The sequence below is a fragment of the Amphiprion ocellaris genome, chromosome 16 (assembly GCF_022539595.1).
Source record: "Amphiprion ocellaris isolate individual 3 ecotype Okinawa chromosome 16, ASM2253959v1, whole genome shotgun sequence".
Classification (NCBI taxonomy): Eukaryota; Metazoa; Chordata; class Actinopteri; family Pomacentridae; genus Amphiprion; species Amphiprion ocellaris.
The window spans coordinates 18,557,639-18,576,297 of NC_072781.1; the positions used below are offsets into that span (position 1 = coordinate 18,557,639).

Genomic DNA, 18,659 nt, shown 5'->3' on the forward strand with positions numbered 1-18,659 from the left:
AAACACTTTTTTCATGTCTTACCTAACTTAGGTGAACATCACCATACTGGACATCAATGACAATGCCCCCATGTGGCGAGACGAGCCGTACCATGCCAACGTAGTGGAGATGAGTCCAAGAAATACTGACGTGATCTCTGTGAGTGCACTAACTTGTTGAAATTTTCTTGGCTTGTGATGGTACTAGTGATAAATAGTAATGTGAAGAAATTACAAATGGACAAACTAGAATAATAATTCTAGTATTTGTTGTTTACTTCAAGTAGGAAGGGTGTACCAGCATTAGAAATTAACTTTGTGAAATGTTGGCCTCCACTTTTTGTACGCAAATGTGGATAGAAAACACAAGTATCCTTGAGTGTTGGTTTTTCTGTTTTGATATGTCATTGTAGTCTGTGGTTTAATTTGATTAATCTGAGTTTATGAACTTTAATTCTGCAAAAAAAGGTATGTTTTACTAAAAAATTTTCCGCTCCGAGCAAAGTAATTAGAATGTGAAGATTGTTGTGATACAAAAAGTTTATCTTCGTTGGAAGATCATTAAAACCATTCTGCAACTAAAAAACAGTTCATGTTAAAGGATGCATCTACACACACACCACTCCAGTATCGATAAAAAAAATTGCCATCACTGCGTAGGTCATCACAAAGTAAACTCCACTATTACCCCAAACTCTCATTGTCCTGCTGGTGTCTTTGGCAATGTGTTGTTGTTAATTAAGCCCTGATTGTCCATTAATTAAAGAGGCATCAGTGAGTGTAATTAAGGGAGTCCGACTGCTAATTAAAATGTAGCCTGCAGTCATACGCATAGCAAATTATTCAGCTGCTAGGCAGAGAAGGAAGCGAGAGCCCGTCTTGCAAAGTGAGAGAGTGCAATGGAGAAACGCTGAGGAAAAAGAAATGAAAGATACAAGCCTTGATCTGCTAAAATGTTGCTACATTTTCCACTTCTTCATGCTCTCTTGTAGCTATTCCTCAGTTGAGTTCATTCACGGTGCATGTAGCGATGCGATGCATACTGTATGTGACTCTCTGGTGCTCAGTGGACATACACAGTTGCCCCTCTGACCATTTTTCAATAAATCTGACCACCCAGGCTTACAGTCCTGTAATTGGCCCCAATGTAGCCCCGGTCTGGCTAGTGTTTCCATGGTGACAAGAGGCTACCTGCTGAGTCCTCCTGGAGGTGTCCAGTGAGCCGGTGAATTTGGCTGCTGTGCCCAGTGCAAGGATCAGCCCACTCAAATCTCAGAGCACCCCACCATCAGTGCTGTAGCCGCTTACATTCAGCACACAGTGAGCCTTCCGTAATATCTCCCTTCAAAACAACGTTCTCTTTTCTGCCACTCTGCAATCAGGCCGATTCAACAGACAAGGCTAATATATTTGCTCACCATCTTTTAATGTGCTCTGGTCAGGCCAGAATTGATTAGTTCTACTGGCCCCAGTCAGATACTTCACTACATCCTATATCACATACCTTTGTCTGCAGTTGCTAATCAATGGGGCTCTGGGATGTCTGCCTACCATGTCCCCTTAATAATTAAATACCTCCAAAACCTTTGTTCCTCTAATGACCAATTAACCAGTTTCCAGCATTTTTAGTCAGCGTACTGAATAATTGATCAGCTCTTTAAAAATCAGCCAGTGTTGTAGCTGGGCTCCCGGCTTCACGCATTCATCACCCATCGCTACTTTGTGTCACCAAATGAGACGTTACCATTTTTCTTTTAGCTGACTTATGTGTTGCAACAGTTGGAAGGAGCTGGAGGGAAGACGCTCAAGGGCTAAAAGGAGGATGTTCTTATTAGCAATACTTGAACTATTTCTGTTATTCTTTTTCCTCCTCTGGTTTGTTTCTCAATCTTCCTTTCTGTTCTCCTTCCATTTTCTGTCATCAGTCATTCCTGTCCTCACAGCTCTTTGTTTTCCTTGTTAAGTAAACCACCCAGTTTATCTTTTGTGGTATACAAAGTGTGGAAACCATACATCTTTTTGAAGAAGTTGTTCAAAGAGCTCATTTACGAAAAGAGAAAAAAGAAAGGTTTTACCCCTTTCTGTATCCCATCCAGGTGTTGGCAATGGACCCTGACGATGGTGAAAATGGGACGGTAGTGTACAGCATCAGTCCAGAGAACCCTTTCTACACCATCAACAGCAGTACAGGGAAGATCCGCACCAGTGGAGTAACACTGGACAGGGAGAGCTCAAACCCCAGAGACGCAGCACTTATGAGGTCCATCATCATCTCAGCTGTCGACCGTGAGTAGTGTGTGTGGTACAGTGTCAGTTTACACTTCTATTGGCCTTTTGCTGTGTAAATTTGTCCGACTTATGAAGCACACCAGGAAGCAAAATTAAATTGCTCTATATCATTTTCAGTAGAGAGCTTTCACTTCTCAGCGATTAGCCAGTTTCTCCAAGCCTCATTCCTAAAGTTTTATGTTGACCATGAAACTTTTTACTGTGGCTAATAAACTCCTTTGACCATGAGATATGAGGTGTGTGTGTGTGTGTGTGTGTGTGTGTGTGTGTGTGTGTCTTTATGTATCCCTCTGGCGCCCTCTTTAGGTGGTACACCACCACTGCGTGCGTCAGCGAGCACCACGGTATTTGTGAACCTGCTGGATCTCAATGACAACGACCCGACCTTCCTCAACCTGCCGTTTGTGGCTGAAGTACCAGAGGGGCTCCCCATCGGATCCTCATTTTTCAGAGTAAATATGACTCTGTTTTTGTGTGTGATGGTATTTCACAAAGGAATAGAAATCATGAATTTTTAAAGTTTCAAATTTTATGAAACTTATAGCATAGTGCAATTACTGTATCTATTATAATTTATTGAAAATGGCAAAATATCCTGGAATACATATTATTTAGGAACAAAAACATGGCACAAGGTGAAAGATTTTCTGACTTTATGTTTTTGAAACGTGACGACCAAATAGCTCTCTGCCTACTACAAAATTATTGCTATCCAGTTAAACTCAAACATAATTTTAACAGTTTTGTTCATGCCACTCACTGTCTTCTATCCTTGTAAATGTAACTGTGCGTGTTCTTTCTCTATTCTTTTCTTCCTCTGTGCCATCCTTTGTTCTCTTTCTTTCCTAGGTCCAGGTGGAGGACCCGGATGAGGACAAGAATGGTTTGATTACACTGGCATTACAGGTGGGAATGCCTCGCCTCGACTTCTCCTTAAACACCTCCACTGGCGTTCTCACCTCCACAGCAGTCCTGGATCGTGAGCAGATTGACCAGTACCATTTGAGGATTATAGCATACGATGCAGGGAGGTTCCCTCGTACCTCTACTTCAACCCTCACTGTGACAGGTGAGAGATTTAGGTTTGATTTCTCTCTGAATTTCCCACAAACGTAAAAGTTCCAAGCCACAGGATAATTGGATTTTGACGTAATGAAGAGTTGCTTCATTATGGCAGATGGGAAAACTACTGACTTCTCAGGCAATTGCTGAGAAAAATGCTACCACCTGCTGGAGGGATGGGAAAAACCCTAACAGGAGACAAATGGCCTGAGTGCTGTTGGGATGATAGAAGAGAATTGGAAAAATGAATAAGCATTTCTGGAATTTCCCATATGCATCAGATAAGTTCATAGAACACCAGACCTGAGCAAGAATAAACTTCAGAAGTTTTATTAGAGCCCCATTTAACAGTTTTTCTACTCACTGCACCACCCTGCTGCGTTAGTTGTCCTCATGTACATCTATCTGTGTGTCCTCATGTCCTTCTGTCTGTGTGTTTCTGTGTGTGTGTGTCAGTTCTGGATGTAAATGATGAGACGCCCACCTTCAACCCTCGCGTGTACAATGTTTCCCTGAAGGAGAGTGTCCCTAGAGAACACACTGTAGCGCGCCTCAGCTGCACTGACAACGACGCTGGTCTCAACGCCGAACTTAGCTACTTCATCACAGGTCAGAGGTCACAGTGGGAGGTGTTTTTGTGTTTGTGGGTTACAGTGTTGTACAGTTACGGGGACTATGTGGACCTTCAGTACCTCCCATCCATCCATGTCTGTGTGAGTTTGTGTATGAAATGAGCTCTTCTTGCATGCTTGTTTTAGGACATAGCTGTACTATGTAGGTGAATGGTTATGTTTTGTTAATGTACTGCAAAGTAATTTGGAAATGTGTTTTGTGTTTTGTATTTTAGGTGGTAATGATGATGGTAAATTCAGCGTGGGCTTCAGAGATGGAATTGTTCGGACGGTGGTTGGCCTGGACAGAGAGACCCAGGCGGCATACAATCTGACTGTAGAAGCTATCGGTCTGTCAGGAATTCACATCTTTTACAAAAAATACAAAAGCATTTTTTTTAATCTTTGTTTTTACATGGTTTGAATTTATGTTTGTCATAATAGTATGTTTTCATGCATTTTGTCATCTTCAAAGCTGCTCCTTCCTCCTTGTGTGCGAAAATGATGAAAAAGAAACTGATGCCTGCACATCTGCAGTGATTTCAGACTATTGCTCAACTGCCTTTGTTCCTATTTGAGAAAAAAGAACAAAAACTCTGAGGTTTTCCTGTTTTGGAAACCATTGAGTCAGGGTAGCTTATCTGCTGAGGGGGCCAGAGACATGAACGAGGGGAGAAGAGGCTGAGATAACGTAAAACTGTGCAAAAGAGCAGAACTGTACACATTGTCCTCATTCACCAACAGCTGAAAATTACCGAAGTTTTGATGAGCCAACAATGTTCCAGTCTTACATCTTTGTAAAATTTGGATTCTGCTTTACTTTTTCAAGATTAATAGATTGTTTAATGTAAAATAATAATAAAGAGCCAGTCCATTTTGTATATATGTTGTACTGCTATACTTCACATTCTTTCTTTTTTTTTTTACGTATGGCTTTAGCCTGTGGTGCAGCCATCAAACAAACACTGTGTTTGTTTCTGTTGTCCTGATGCCAGCCATAAAATCAGCATTACCTTGACTGATTGCGACTGATGCATTTGTGGATGTCTGTTTCTGTGTATAGACAACGGTCCAGCAGGCAGCCGAAGGACAGGCACAGCCATTGTACTTGTTGAGGTGCAGGATGTTAATGACAACAGACCCATCTTCCTCAAAAACAGCTATGAGACCAGCATACTGGAAAGTGTGCCCCGAGGAACGAGCATCCTTCAGGTAGAAAACACACACATACTGTCAAACATATGTCCAAACAAACCGCACTTTCAGCAAACTTAAAAGTCGTTTAATTTTTCTTTTTTTAAAACACATTGAGTCTGTTACGAAGTGGTCTCCTTTTTTGGCTCAGGTCATTTGTCTCATCAGCACTGGGAGTCCACCATGTTTTGCATGAAATGATACTAAACAATAATTCCTAGTGTTGGTCTTAATGTACATGAATCGCCAGATGGATGGGGTTTGCTGCATCAGAGCAATTAGCAGTGTGATGCAGAGGAACGATGGTTGTCCCCAGACTTTGAATGTGATTGGTATAAATTAAAAACTCATTTTCAGAGTATCATACAGATTAAACTGTGATGATGTCTATAGAGGCTTAAGTTTGGTCTTCAAAATAAGTCACTGTTAATACTAGTATGTGTTTGGATAAAATTTATGCTCACTGTAAACGAATTGAATCATAGATGGATTAAATGATTTTTATCTGTAGTCAATACAGTGCAAATGAAAAGACAATCCATGCCCAACAATTCTGCCTGCTATAGAGGATAAACTGATCTATTCAGAAATCACGTGTTCTCCTGCTGCTTTTTAGCACTTGTGCAGCATTTTCTAGCAAACCTCATCCACCTGTAATTCACAAAAGGTTAAAACAAATGCTGAAAATGCACTTTTCCTTCTTCTTGTTAGTAATGTTCACAGCACCAAACATAAAAATAACAGTGTATCACATCTGCAGAACAGTCAGTCATCTCTCAGCCTGTCAGATTTCAGTGACGTAGTCAAATAAACAAGGCATAGTGAGATGGGGCTCCATGCTGGCCTCTGGCTGTGGAATCTGTCGCACTGGAGACTGCGACACATGCGTACTCTCATGTGGCCTGCGATGAGGCGGTCGTCTGAAGGAGAGGTTGTATGAACGCCGATATGAGCCCAGCCTCTTCCACACCTTGAGCTGGGGCTCACTGGACAAGCCTCTTCCCCGAGTCAAGCCCTCCCCCGGACCACAGCTCGCCTCAGTGTCCCCATCCTGTTCAGAGGGCCGGCAAACTGCCAGGAAGGCTGCTACCCCCGCCAACAGCAACGACAAGCCCAACACCACCATAATAGTGAATTCTGGGTCATAGATGTCTGAAGAGTAAGATGGAGGTTGTGGGATGGTGGGTGGAGAGACGGTGGTGGTCGTCAGGCTGGACAGAGTGATGTTTTCTGTGTTAGAGGTGAAGGTGGGGTTGGAGCCTGGGTCGGTGGTGTTCATGTTGCCTCGGCCCTGGATGGAGAAAGCAACGTTAGTTGGGAGGTCTATGTCAGATTGTGTGTGTGTGTGTGTGTGTGTGTGCGCATTGTTTGCTTGCTTGTTTATGTGTTTTTATTGTGTATATGTGTGGTCAGCTTCTACCGAAGTGCTACAGCAGCTCTCTTGATACGCTGTGTTTTGCCTCACTAGCCAAGCCTAACCAAGCTGAGTAGGTTTATTTTCATATTTTCACTTTATTATAATCATACACTCAAGGGCTTACAATACACACACACATACGCACGCACAGATATGCACAGAAACGCCTGCATGCACACGCAGATGCGGTGAGTGTTTGGCATTTGCGACAATTATGTAGCTATTAAATCAAGGACTACAAAACAGTCAATGCTTGACAGGCTTTCTTCAATGTAGAACAAATTGGGTTTATTAAAATGCCCCTTGTAAAATGCAAGGCACCCACCTCTTCTATCCCGGTCTCCAATTATCCCCCCCACCACCTCTCATTCTGCGCGCCCCCATCTTCAGCATAGTAACATTTGTAAATGTCATCGTCCTTAATTCAGCGGAGACAAAGCATGGCTTATCGGTTTAAGGGAAACACATTGGGACGTGAAATTATTTTTAAGACCAAATGCCAGGAAAGCTGTGAAAAGGCCAGTGGAGCAGGATGGCTCGTTAGAGAGTCAGTTCATTAGTCAGCGCCTCCAAGCACATACGCCGCACACACACCCACACGCCTATTCAAACACAAACTTTCTTTCTCACTCACACACACTGTAGCCTGCACATATTCGTGATTAGGCACTCTGTTCTTAAGCTTGGCAGCTTAGCTGTAAGGTACTCTCCCTCTCTTTCACCCCACGTTGTTGCTCCTGCAGATCTGACTGCTCAGCTAGTTTTGAAACCGTGAAACTCATTCTTAACTTCTTTACAAGCACATCGTGTCTAACCTATTCACATTTGCAAGTTTGACAAACTGTCCACTCACAAGATTTCTAGTAACTTCTGAGTAACATGTAACTTGATTGCGTTCTGATTTATGGTGTTTTTTTGTACATCTCCTCTGCAAAAATGAATGAGAAATACAATCACAGTTCAATGTGACAGCTGTGCAGCGCCTGTTTACTAATATTCAAGTCCACATTCCAGGTAAGACACAACTCTACTAAACCAAATTCATACAGGATACTCCACATTCTCACACAGACAATATTCAGTTGCTCAAGCACATGCCAAGCAACTCACACGTCGAAATGCAGATTTCAGAAATTTCATTCCAAAATGAGACTCTTTAGCAGATATAGAGCACGTAATGCAAGATACATTAATAGGATTATTAGCAAAGATACAGTTTCAATATTTCAATGAGTTTTTAGTGTTTACCTCTAGATTCCCTAGTATTTAACACATTTTCTTCATTTTGAAGCCTCAATAATTTCTAATAAACCCCTTCAAGAATATATACTCACACCCACACTTTGGACACTCTTTAAAACAGCACCTTCCTTAGTTCCAGTAGCTGAGGTCAGACCTGTTTCGTGGCTCCACGCACTTGTTTTTCCCCCCTTAAACTTCTTCTTTCCCAGAAACAGAGGGGGAAACACTGGGGAGGAAGAAGGCAACAAGAGGGAAAAGGGGGTAAAATGTGGGTAACAGCATCACAGTAGTAATATCATACTGCTATCTTTTATTGTCAGGAAGTCAAAGACAATAGTATGTTTTCTCAGCAGCTTGGTCAGAAATCTCCTAGTGTTTACACTCCACATGATTACACTTACAACATCTGGCTCTGCAACGTAGTCTTGCATTTTATGCACCCCCTTTTATGGCCTAAGTGGTGCATTCCACTGTGTAATACCCTATTCATCACTCACCAATCTGACCCCCCAGCCTCTTTTTCCTCCCGTCACCCCCTCCTCTCTCCTCCCCTTTCTCCTCTCCTCTCCACATCTCTTTATAAAGCTAATGAGACTGAAGTTGGGCCCCTCTTCACAGAGGGAGTGAGAGAGAGCAAAGGAGGACGTTCAGGGCAAGACATAGACTGCAAGGGTGTGTGCATCTGTATTTGTGCGTACCTGTGTGCACATTTGCCAGGCTGTCTTGAGTGTGTGTGTCTCTGTATGCAATTGAATATGCACTTTGTGGGCACCTCCACAGATTTTGACACATCCACAGAGAGGCAGAGTGTGACACGAAGTCAGCCTCATCCAGTGCCAGCAGCTATGTGCCTCTCTGGATTCAGAAGTCAGTCTTATGACATGGCCCATTCACTAGCAGCTCAGCATGCTCCACTATTTATCTGTGTACGCTGTGGAGCCATGCTGTCTGTGCTGGGTTTGGGCTTTTGGCTGCTTCTGGCTATTTGCCTGCAACAGAGAGAGAGAGAGAGAGAGAGAGAGAGAGAGAGAGTATCTCCCTGCCAAGCGATGATGGGGTTGTTGTGGCAACAAGACACTGAGCACCAAAGGATGTTTGGTGAATGAGAAAGTATACTGAAGCCATACAATCAGTAAAAAAAAAAACATGAAATGTACTGACTGTTATGTGACTGTTCAGCCTAAAACTCTAGTGTAATACTGAACATAACTGGAAACCAAATCCACCTGCTCAAATCTCTCAAAACGATAGTTATGAAATATGATAGCTGATTGCGTATATTTCAGACACTTATTGTTAGTCTGCATAAAAGACAAACGTTGTACCATCTTAACAGCACCAGTTGTGAGGAGAAAACATTGGCATTGCTGTTTCCTTTTTTGTAGCCAGCTGGTTTACATTTATATGTTATTGTGCATTTGTTTGCGTTCATGTCTGTGTGCAGTTTTTTTTTTTTTTTTAAGAAAGCACAGACTTGCTCTTTGTGTTTGTCTGTACAGGTTGAAGCTACAGATGCAGACCAGGGAGAGAATGGGCGAGTCCTGTACAGGATTCTCACTGGTAAGCGCTGCTGTTCTTCTATCCCACATGGCTGATGAGCAATGCACTCAATATTCACAACATTAAACATTAAATCTGATGGCAGTTTTGTAATCCAATTCAAAATGGCTGCAAATGAGAAAAGGACAAACTGAATAAGTGAAGTTTCATTCGCAAAATTCTCAGGATGCACAAACTTGATAACTCTTGTGTAGAAGCACTGTGTGTAGGAGACAGATCTTGCCAAAGAGTGAAGACAGCAGTAATGACAGGTTCTTCAAACAAGTTAATAAGTGAAATTAACTCACCCACTTGGCAGATGCCTGGAGTGTAATTATCTTAACCCAGAGACTTGATTAAATGTTTTGCTAAAATGTATATTTTTGCTGAAGTCTCACTTACCCTCAATCTCCCTGCCTCTGTCTGTATGTGTCCTCCTGCATGCATGCAGGGAACAGCAACAATCTGTTCAGCATAGACAACCAGACCGGACTGGTGACAAGAGGCCTCAGGGCTCTGGACAGAGAAACCAGGAGCTCCCATATGTTGGATGTGGAGGCCTACAACAGTGACGAGGGCCGCATGAGGAGCTCTGTGAAAGTGAGAAAGAGGAGGGGGATGAACAGAGCAAGTGAAGATGCTGTAGCGCATGCAATGTTCATCCCAGTGCTTTATGTGAAATGTGTTGCATAGCTTATGTAAAAATGATTTATTCTTTATTTACTATAAAACCTGCAGTTAAAAGGACAATGTCTTTTAAAATTCTTGTTGACTCAATGTGACATATTTTGTCCACAAATGTGTACTACAGGGATCCAGACCCTCAAGTGGAAAACAGATTTAAACCATATTAACATCTTTGATCTCGTTCTTAACGACCTCAGAAAATGACTGAGTCCTTTCCCAAGTGAATATGCAAATTTCTTTTCTGCAGGTGATCATATATGTTGATGATGCCAATGATGAGGTGCCAGTGTTCACCCAGCAACAGTACAACCGTCTGGGCCTGAGGGAGACCGCCGGCATTGGCACCTCTGTGATTGTAGTAAGAGCCACAGATGCTGACAGTGGTGAGTCTAGTCTCAGATCGACCGACAGAAAGCAGGAGAGGGGCTGAAGTTTGATTTCAGTTCTAATACCAAACAAGTTTAACATTGTCAGGCTTACTTTGTATGAGCTGGCTCAGCAAAACCTAAAACCCCAGTCAGAGATAATAGATCATGATAGTGGTACTCAACTTTCTTTGTTAACAGGGTTTTGTTCATCAGGCTCTGTGTGCGCTCCCATAAAAGAGGATGTTTGTTGTGTGATCTGACTCTTCCTCCACCCAAAATAGACTGATAATGTAACGCCTAGTTCTGCTAGAGCAGTAAAACATGTAAAAAGAACTGTTACTGCAAATGATGCATGAGAGACATGCTAAAAGATATATTTATTTTACCATTTTATTTTAGCACTCAGTGCCTGGAATTTACAGCTGCACATTAAAACTCTTAAACTTTAAACTTCGTATATTTAAACACGATACTGCATTTTGATCATCACTGTAGGTTCTGGACAAATCAAAGTGAAATTCTTTTTGAATTTTGAATATTCAGTGTGATATACCAATACATCCATCAATTTTGTAATCTGTGTCCTATTAGCTGGCGTACCAACAGTATAAACAGACTTGGCAGCAAATGAGGTCCAGCATTATAAAACATGCAAACATACTTATGGCAATGTGATGCATATAGTTTGCCCTGCTGTAACTGCTTGACATCATTCAGTGGGAATACTGCTAACTAACTTACTAGCATAACACCTCAAAAGAGTTGCACATATAACATATTGTCTAAGCAGAGAATCTGTGCCACTCATATATGGTTAGTAAAAGAATTGTTGAAAAGATGGAGCTTCTTACAGGTAATTTAAATCCCAAACTCTAAACATAACCTCCTCTGGTGCATTAAGCTGTGGAGTATTATTTACCTTAGTGATCTAGCAGGTTAAACGAGAGCTTCGTTTGCAAACATTGAAAATTCTGACGGTAAGCTCAATATACCCCACTAACCGATTAGCTTTGTTCCATAGCACACTCTTCTGGTTTACTCTGAAACTATCAAACATAATAACACATTTAGCTGCAGCTTTCAGATTGTGTTTTAAAGATCATTACAAACTACTGCTCTGCTTATACTAACATGAGTTTGCAGACCATCAGTTCTGACACTAGTGGGTGCTTCTCCAAAGGATAGCATCAAACCACCTTTTTTTAAAACCACATTATGTCACCCTGATATGCAACGAAGATTGCATACACTGCAGCAGGCATTTAAATCTCTACTTCTGCCACAGTACAAACTTCCTCCATTCACTTCCCGTGGTGTTAAGTGTTGCTTAGACACGTTATGACTCATCTGGTGCTGTGACATGTATTTTCCAAAACATCAGAGCAGGCCTGAAACTGAAATGAACACAACAAAGCCAATGGATAAATGTTGACAATGGTGTTAAATAAATCACAGCGGTTGCTGCTTTACATGGTGTAACTATGGTTTCATTATAACAGTGGTACATAGTTTTTAGGTCAATGATCCAAGAAATTATTTAAAACTCTCACAGAAGTGTAAAAAGGCAGTTGTTTAATATAAGTTGTAATCATTTTCTTACCAATCTCCCTCTGTCTTCCTGTTCAGGTGAAGGTGGGGCCGTTGCCTACGCCCTTGTATCTGGCTCAGACCGCAAGTTTGCGGTGGATATGAGCACTGGTCTGGTTACCACTGTAGACCACCTGGACTATGAGACCAAGACCACCTATCTTATGAATGTTTCAGCCACTGACCAGGCGCCACCGTTCCACAAAGGCTTCTGCACCGTCTATGTCACATTAATGAATGAGTTGGATGAGGCCGTGGCCTTCAGCTCCCTGGGCTATGAGGCTTCGCTTCCAGAGAACATCGCCACGGGGACAGAGGTGGTTCAGGTGCAGGCTGAGTCTGCTGACAACTTGAACCAGTTGAGTTACCGCTTCGACCCTGACACTTCGCCTGCAGCTCTGGCCCTCTTCAGGATAGATAGCGTCACGGTGAGTGGGGCAGCCATGGAACAAAGTCAAGTAAAGCCACCCTAAATATGTTTTATATAAGTTTACTTGACTAATTTAAATGTGGAACACTTTACCATATTATGTACAGCACAATTCTAGATGACTAAAGGTCTCTGATCATAAAGCACGATGTGCATACCTCTTTTTTGTATACTTCAAAGACTTCACCCACCTTCTTTCAAATATGCTTCATCCATTAACCACAGTGTGATCCAGCAACACCTCTTCCTGTGTGATTTAAGCTAGCACTCTTGTCGCTGCATGACTCTAAGCTGATCAAAGAGTTTGTGTGCTTTGAAGTAATTTGATTCCTTTGATAGATGAGAAATGGGGACTTTGTTGATTTGTATGATATGATATTTGTTAGTTTTTCTGTGATTTTTTTTTTTTTTTTTTTTGTCCTTGTTCCCTGTCCGTGAAACTGGGAAATTCTGTCTTGTGGAGGTGTAGGTATCTGCTGATGTGTGTGATGTTTCAGGGCCGCATCACGGTGACCGGCCTGCTGGATCGAGAAAAGGGGGATGTGTACACCTTAACTGTTGTAGCTGATGATGGAGGACCTAAAAAGGACTCCACTGTGGTATGTTGCTTGTGAATTTTGTTGTTTGTGTTAGCCCCAACCTTGTAATTAATGTGCATTTTTTTTATTTATTGCTGGGAGTGTTACATCTATAAAAACTTTCTGGCATTCCTCTTTTATTAATTGCATCTCTCATTGGAACTGTAGAAGGTAAGACTTTTTATAGTGCCAGAATATAAAGTATAACATGAACTGTATCCATTTGTAAAAGTTTAAAAAGCGACTATGTATTCTTAGGCTCATTTACCTGGATTTAAATAATCTTAAAGTTAAATATCACTCTGTAATCTGCAGTAGACCTTACATTTGATTTGACCTCTTCACAGGTGTCCATCACCATTCTGGATGAAAATGACAACAGTCCAGAGTTTGACATCACATCTGACACTTCAGTCGACATCCCAGAAAACACGCCCATGGGGAAAAAAGTTGCAGTGGTGCTAGGACGGGACAAAGACGCTGGGTTAAATGGATTGGTAAGGATAAAAAAATTAAAAAAAAATCACAAAACATAGCTCAAACAGATGACAAAATCTCCAGAAAATATTTAAAGATTTTATGTGTAGCACTTAAACAAGATCTTTACAGACTTAAGAGTAATCACTGCAATACGTATATGTAAGAATATTACCAAAATGAAAGGCAACACATTTGCTTTTGTGGTAATTTGACACTGCCTCACAGCAGTAAAAGAAATGTTATTCACAGTACAAAACAAAAAGGTGTTCCTTTTGAAAATAGTGCAACATATAATGTTTTATTGAAACATGGTAAATCAAGCAGGGGATTTCTGCAGGCATCCACGCAGAGAAAATGTCATTTACAAGTTATGCTTCACTCATTTTAGTTTGTGTGCCTTTTCGTGTGACATTAGCACTATAAATATCCACTTCAGCAGATTGCATGTTGTACATCAGTCAAATCTGGCTTACTTCAATTTCACTTCAGCTGATTCAGATTTTGATATTTCAGCATAGAGTGCAACTTTTAATGCCAGCACACAGCTTCAACTGATATTGTGTTTTCAGAGACCAGTTATTAGTAATCAAGCACACTGATTACCATTATGTAGAACTAATTTACATTTGTTCTAAAAATGAAGATCTTGGTGTCAAAATTCACAATAACACAAAATTCCACACAAAACTTTGTTGAAATGCCTTTGTGTTTTCAGTGTTGATGTGCTGTTACTCATGACATGTGGCCAGTCAGATGGTCCCAGAACGGTGGGAGGGAAGTTGCTAGAGACCACAGAGTGGTAACTAATGTAAGCATAGATTTCAGGGTAGAGACAGGGAATACACCTCGCTCAAAATTTACAAGTGTGCACTTTCCCCCTCCAGTAAAAGCTTGAAAGATACAGAGGAATTTTATTTTGGAAAACAGCTGTATCATTTACTCATGCATGTAACAATGCCTCCATCATGTTTTTTTTTTTTCTTCAGCGTATCAGTGTGCAGCGAGTTTTGAACATGAGTTGAAATTTTGTGAAACACATGAGCTAAGTCCAGGAGTTATTAATTAATTAAAATGATGGGAAAATGGGCCACATGCACATTTAAAGAGCTTACTGCCCAAACGATACAAAGGAGAACAGAAGAGCCGATCATGGCTATACGTGTATTGACTCTGCAAGGATAATATTAAATGAGAAAAGTTGATCTACAGTAGAATAAATATTTGAAAGAAATACAGAATGCCTGAGGGCCTTACTGCATTTTATTGTGAAATGTCAGACCACCTGCTTTCATGTTGTGTTTTCCATTACATAAATAACAGCATTTTTACACTTAATACATGCAGAAAAGACCAGTTGATGCATAATAATTCACCAGAAAGCAAGAAATCAAGGGCTTGATGTTTCCTGGGGAGGATCTACCAACCCTTCCACTTAATGTGTCTCACCTTTAATGTTCAAATGGAACCTAAACCTATGGTGACTGCAGACAGAAGTGGCCACATCAGAGCCAAATTAGTGCATTTTTAAAAGAATTTATTCTATCTGGAATTAATAAAAAAAATAATAAAGAAATAAAAGAAATATCAATACCAATAGGAAAAATACTGAATATCAGATCCTTCAGGTTTGATCAACCCGTATCCAGGACTATATTTTTCTCTCATGTGCTACGTATTATACAAACTCCAGGCTGCTACAAACTGTGAGAGATTTTTTATTATTATTATTATTATTACAGCTTGCTCATGCTATTTTTCTCTCTCTAGCAACCCAGCTGACTCTTGTTTCTCAATTCTAATAACTTCATTTTCTTTCCTCATCAGAAAATGCTCTGATTTGATCATTTTTTCCAAATATAGTGATCAAAGTATTCATACATTATGGGTAACTTTGTCATTAGAGTTTCTGAAACCAGCATATTGCAAACCAGTAGTGTGACCCTCAGTCTGTCATAGTCTACCACCCTTTCTGTCTCTTTCTCATGTATTACTCTCTCCCAGGTCAATTTCACTTTGGTGGCAGGCAATATGGAGGACGTCTTCAAGATCAAGACGGTGAACAACACCTATGGAGAAGTTTATGTTAATGCTCCTCTGGACAGAGAGTCAGTGGACCGCTACCTACTGAAGGTCAGGCATCTTTCACCATCTCTATAGCTGTGTGACTCTTTCACATTCAGATTCTACAAACACAATAGCGCGACCTAAAATACACTGATCACACTTGTTTCATGTAAAACCAAACAGACTCTTTTTGACACCATCATCACGAGTATCAGTGCGGAATGTTGCAAAAAATGTGTCACTAACTTTCATTTTGGACTGATCTGATTTCATTCAAATATTATTCACATCAGTATTTTGCAGATAAAACTGTTTGAAGATGATGTGCGTCCAAATGCACAGCAAGACTTTGGCTCATCAGTTTGCATGTATTGTTACAGGTGCGTGCCATCGACAACGGTTCACCTACCAGACACACAGACCACTCGCTCACTATCAACATCCTAGATGTCAATGATAACGCACCTGTTATTGAAAGTCAGAGGGGCTACAATGTCAGCATAAGTGAGGTAGGAATGCATCAGATGGTGCATGATCCTTTTATCAATGTGTTATTTGTCCTTGAATTTACTTGTTGCTGAGGCTTGTATAGGTCTCGTTCCTAAAGTAGCTCAACAACTTACATACTCTTAACTTTTTGATCACAAGTTTGTTTTTACTTCACCATAGACAATCCATAATGAAATTTCTTTTTAATGTGTTTTGCAGAATGTTGGAGGAGGTACATCAGTCCTCCGTGTGATGGCCACAGACCGAGACATCGGCTCCAATGCAATGCTGTTTTACTATATCACTGATGGAAACCAGGACCTGACCTTCCGCATGGACCGAGTGACTGGAGAGATGGTGACACGTCCAGCCCCTCCTGACCGAGAGCGCCAGCAAGAGTACCGACTCACTGTCACTGTGGAAGATGACGGCACGCCACCTCTGTCGGTAAGATGCACAGAACAGCAATAAGTTGGACACTCCTGCACAAAATATTGATTTCAACCTGGTTTCTTAGTCTAGTATCAAATCATTCAGGATTTGTTTCTAAATCAAATGAAATTCTTCATATTTTACTTTTAAACATCCTTCTTTGTGTAGTATAATAGGGTCGTAAATCTAATCAAGCTAACTTCAGCTGTGCAGAAATGGCTCATTTGGAGGATTTTGCACCACACCTTATTAAGAGCCCTCTTTTAGTCAGTCATAGTCCTACAAACAATCATACTTAATGTGCTCATTCTGGGAATCTTTGCGTCTCTTTACTGCTTCTTTGTTTACATGCCTTAAGTCATGACAGGTGAAACAGGAAAACAGGCATACAGTATACAGCATACAACAGAAGTGAATAATCCCCTGTACAATATCACCTAAATGTCTAATGATTCCAAATTTTAAAATAATTGCATTATGTCTAAGTTTAACAGGAGCATATTTGTTTTTTAAAAATTAGCAGTATAGATTTACTATTTTGAATATACAGTCTCCACCATTGGAAACCAGTTGTAACAACAGTGCACCTTTCATTTCTGAGATTCAAATCTTTTATTTTTTAATACTTCGTATGTCCATTAATATTTGTACTCAATCCTCCTCAGCATAGAGAATACCATAACCCTGGAGAAGTGTTCTGCCATTTCTCAGAGCCAATTTTTTTCTGTTGCTCTCTGCTGGAGGGCTTGGTACCTTTCTCTGTGAAATACCTTGAAGGTGTTCTGTTGGATTCAAGTCAGGCGACATACTTGTCATAAAGTTTTTAAGCTCAGGTTTCACTTTTCTGGAGAAACTCTTCTGTGATTTTGGCAGTGTGTTTTGGATGGTTATCATCCTGGAATACTCTGCTTCTGACAAGCTTCTGCAGACTGTGAGTCATCTTGTCAGACAGTATTTTGGTTTATCCACAGGCTGTCCAGGTGCATCTAGAAATGTTGTCTCTCCAACACCTTTTGCTCTCATGCAGCCCCATATTGTCACAGTCCCACTCTGTGCTTCACTGTCAGGACTTTGTATTAACTGTGGTAGTTCTGACCAAGTTCGCACCAAACATGCAGGACCCTACTTAGGATGGAAAAAATCATCTTGGTCTCATCTGCTAAATAAGCTTTTTTCAATATTCATCGGGCTTCTTTACATATTCTATAACAAAGTTTTATCTTGCAGCTTTTGTCAAAGAATAAGCTGTTTTTTTTTTTCATCTTAGAGACAGTCCATAGAGGTTGACATTACACAATGTCCTTCCCACTGTCTGAGTTGTCAGAGAAATTTGGATTTCTATCGATAACTACTGTGCCAAAACTAGAGCACCTCCCCACCTAAATTATGAAAGTATGGCACTGTCCATGGAATCAGTTAGGACAGACAACCACTGTGGCACTGATTAGTAGAACTATGATTTGTTCTATACTTCTGATCACTGCTGCAACTGTTTCCACTGATCTATACTCAGTCAACAAACTTCCTGCATCCTTTTCCATCTCTGCGAAGTCCCCCGGTCTGATATTTCAGTTCCTCTGCTCATTGCTTTCTAAAACTGAAAACGTTCTAATGTTTATAGATCATTTTATAACCGTGTTCATGAAATTAGGCTGATTTCTAACTTGTGTGTCAATGATCACAGGTGTATTAACTTTTGTTGCATTGCGTTTGTTCTCTGACACCTGTGTTTTCAGTGCAGTCTTTCTAAAGTATTTGTTTTTGACTGCTAATGAGAGGGAGTACCCTACTTGTCAACTCAGACTAACACAATTAATGAGAGGTGATGCAGTTTTGAATCTTTTGACATTTAAATGGAATTGCTAAGGGGTGTACGCATTTCTGTGTACTGTATTTCTCATAACTGATATTGTAAATTAAAAACGGTGGTTGGTTGATCTTCTATCTGAGCTAATTGGCTGTGACAGCACAGAAAGCACCTTATTTGTCAACAGGAAAGCCACAAGTTGTGTCTAAAACGAGGAAGATAAAATTTGTAGGTTTTCCTGCTTAGAAATGAAACATTCAAGAACTTTTTACACATGTTTATATGTCTAGACAGAAACAGTTATGTACTGTACAGAACAGTATGAGCCACATGCACACCTGTTGTCATGTGACAGTGAGTTGTACTATAAAGACATGAGCAGTACAATCCTGTAATAATGTAGT

At 40.7% G+C, this 18,659-nt stretch overlaps 1 protein-coding gene across 2 annotated transcripts in view; it reads left to right on the forward strand.

Moving 5' to 3' along the window:
• cdh23 (cadherin-related 23) overlaps positions 1-18,659 on the forward strand; it is a 203,543-nt gene that overhangs the window by 150,212 nt on the left and 34,672 nt on the right. For both annotated transcript variants that reach the window (XM_035955484.2, XM_055018533.1), the window contains exons 21-36: positions 32-139; positions 2,076-2,265; positions 2,575-2,720; positions 3,118-3,337; positions 3,787-3,939; positions 4,178-4,291; positions 5,005-5,153; positions 9,294-9,354; positions 9,785-9,933; positions 10,268-10,403; positions 12,015-12,403; positions 12,903-13,004; positions 13,331-13,480; positions 15,465-15,593; positions 15,908-16,036; positions 16,236-16,463. In XM_035955484.2, coding sequence (XP_035811377.1) covers positions 32-139; positions 2,076-2,265; positions 2,575-2,720; positions 3,118-3,337; positions 3,787-3,939; positions 4,178-4,291; positions 5,005-5,153; positions 9,294-9,354; positions 9,785-9,933; positions 10,268-10,403; positions 12,015-12,403; positions 12,903-13,004; positions 13,331-13,480; positions 15,465-15,593; positions 15,908-16,036; positions 16,236-16,463 — 2,553 coding nt within the window. The remainder of the gene's footprint in view (positions 1-31; positions 140-2,075; positions 2,266-2,574; positions 2,721-3,117; positions 3,338-3,786; positions 3,940-4,177; positions 4,292-5,004; positions 5,154-9,293; positions 9,355-9,784; positions 9,934-10,267; positions 10,404-12,014; positions 12,404-12,902; positions 13,005-13,330; positions 13,481-15,464; positions 15,594-15,907; positions 16,037-16,235; positions 16,464-18,659) is intronic.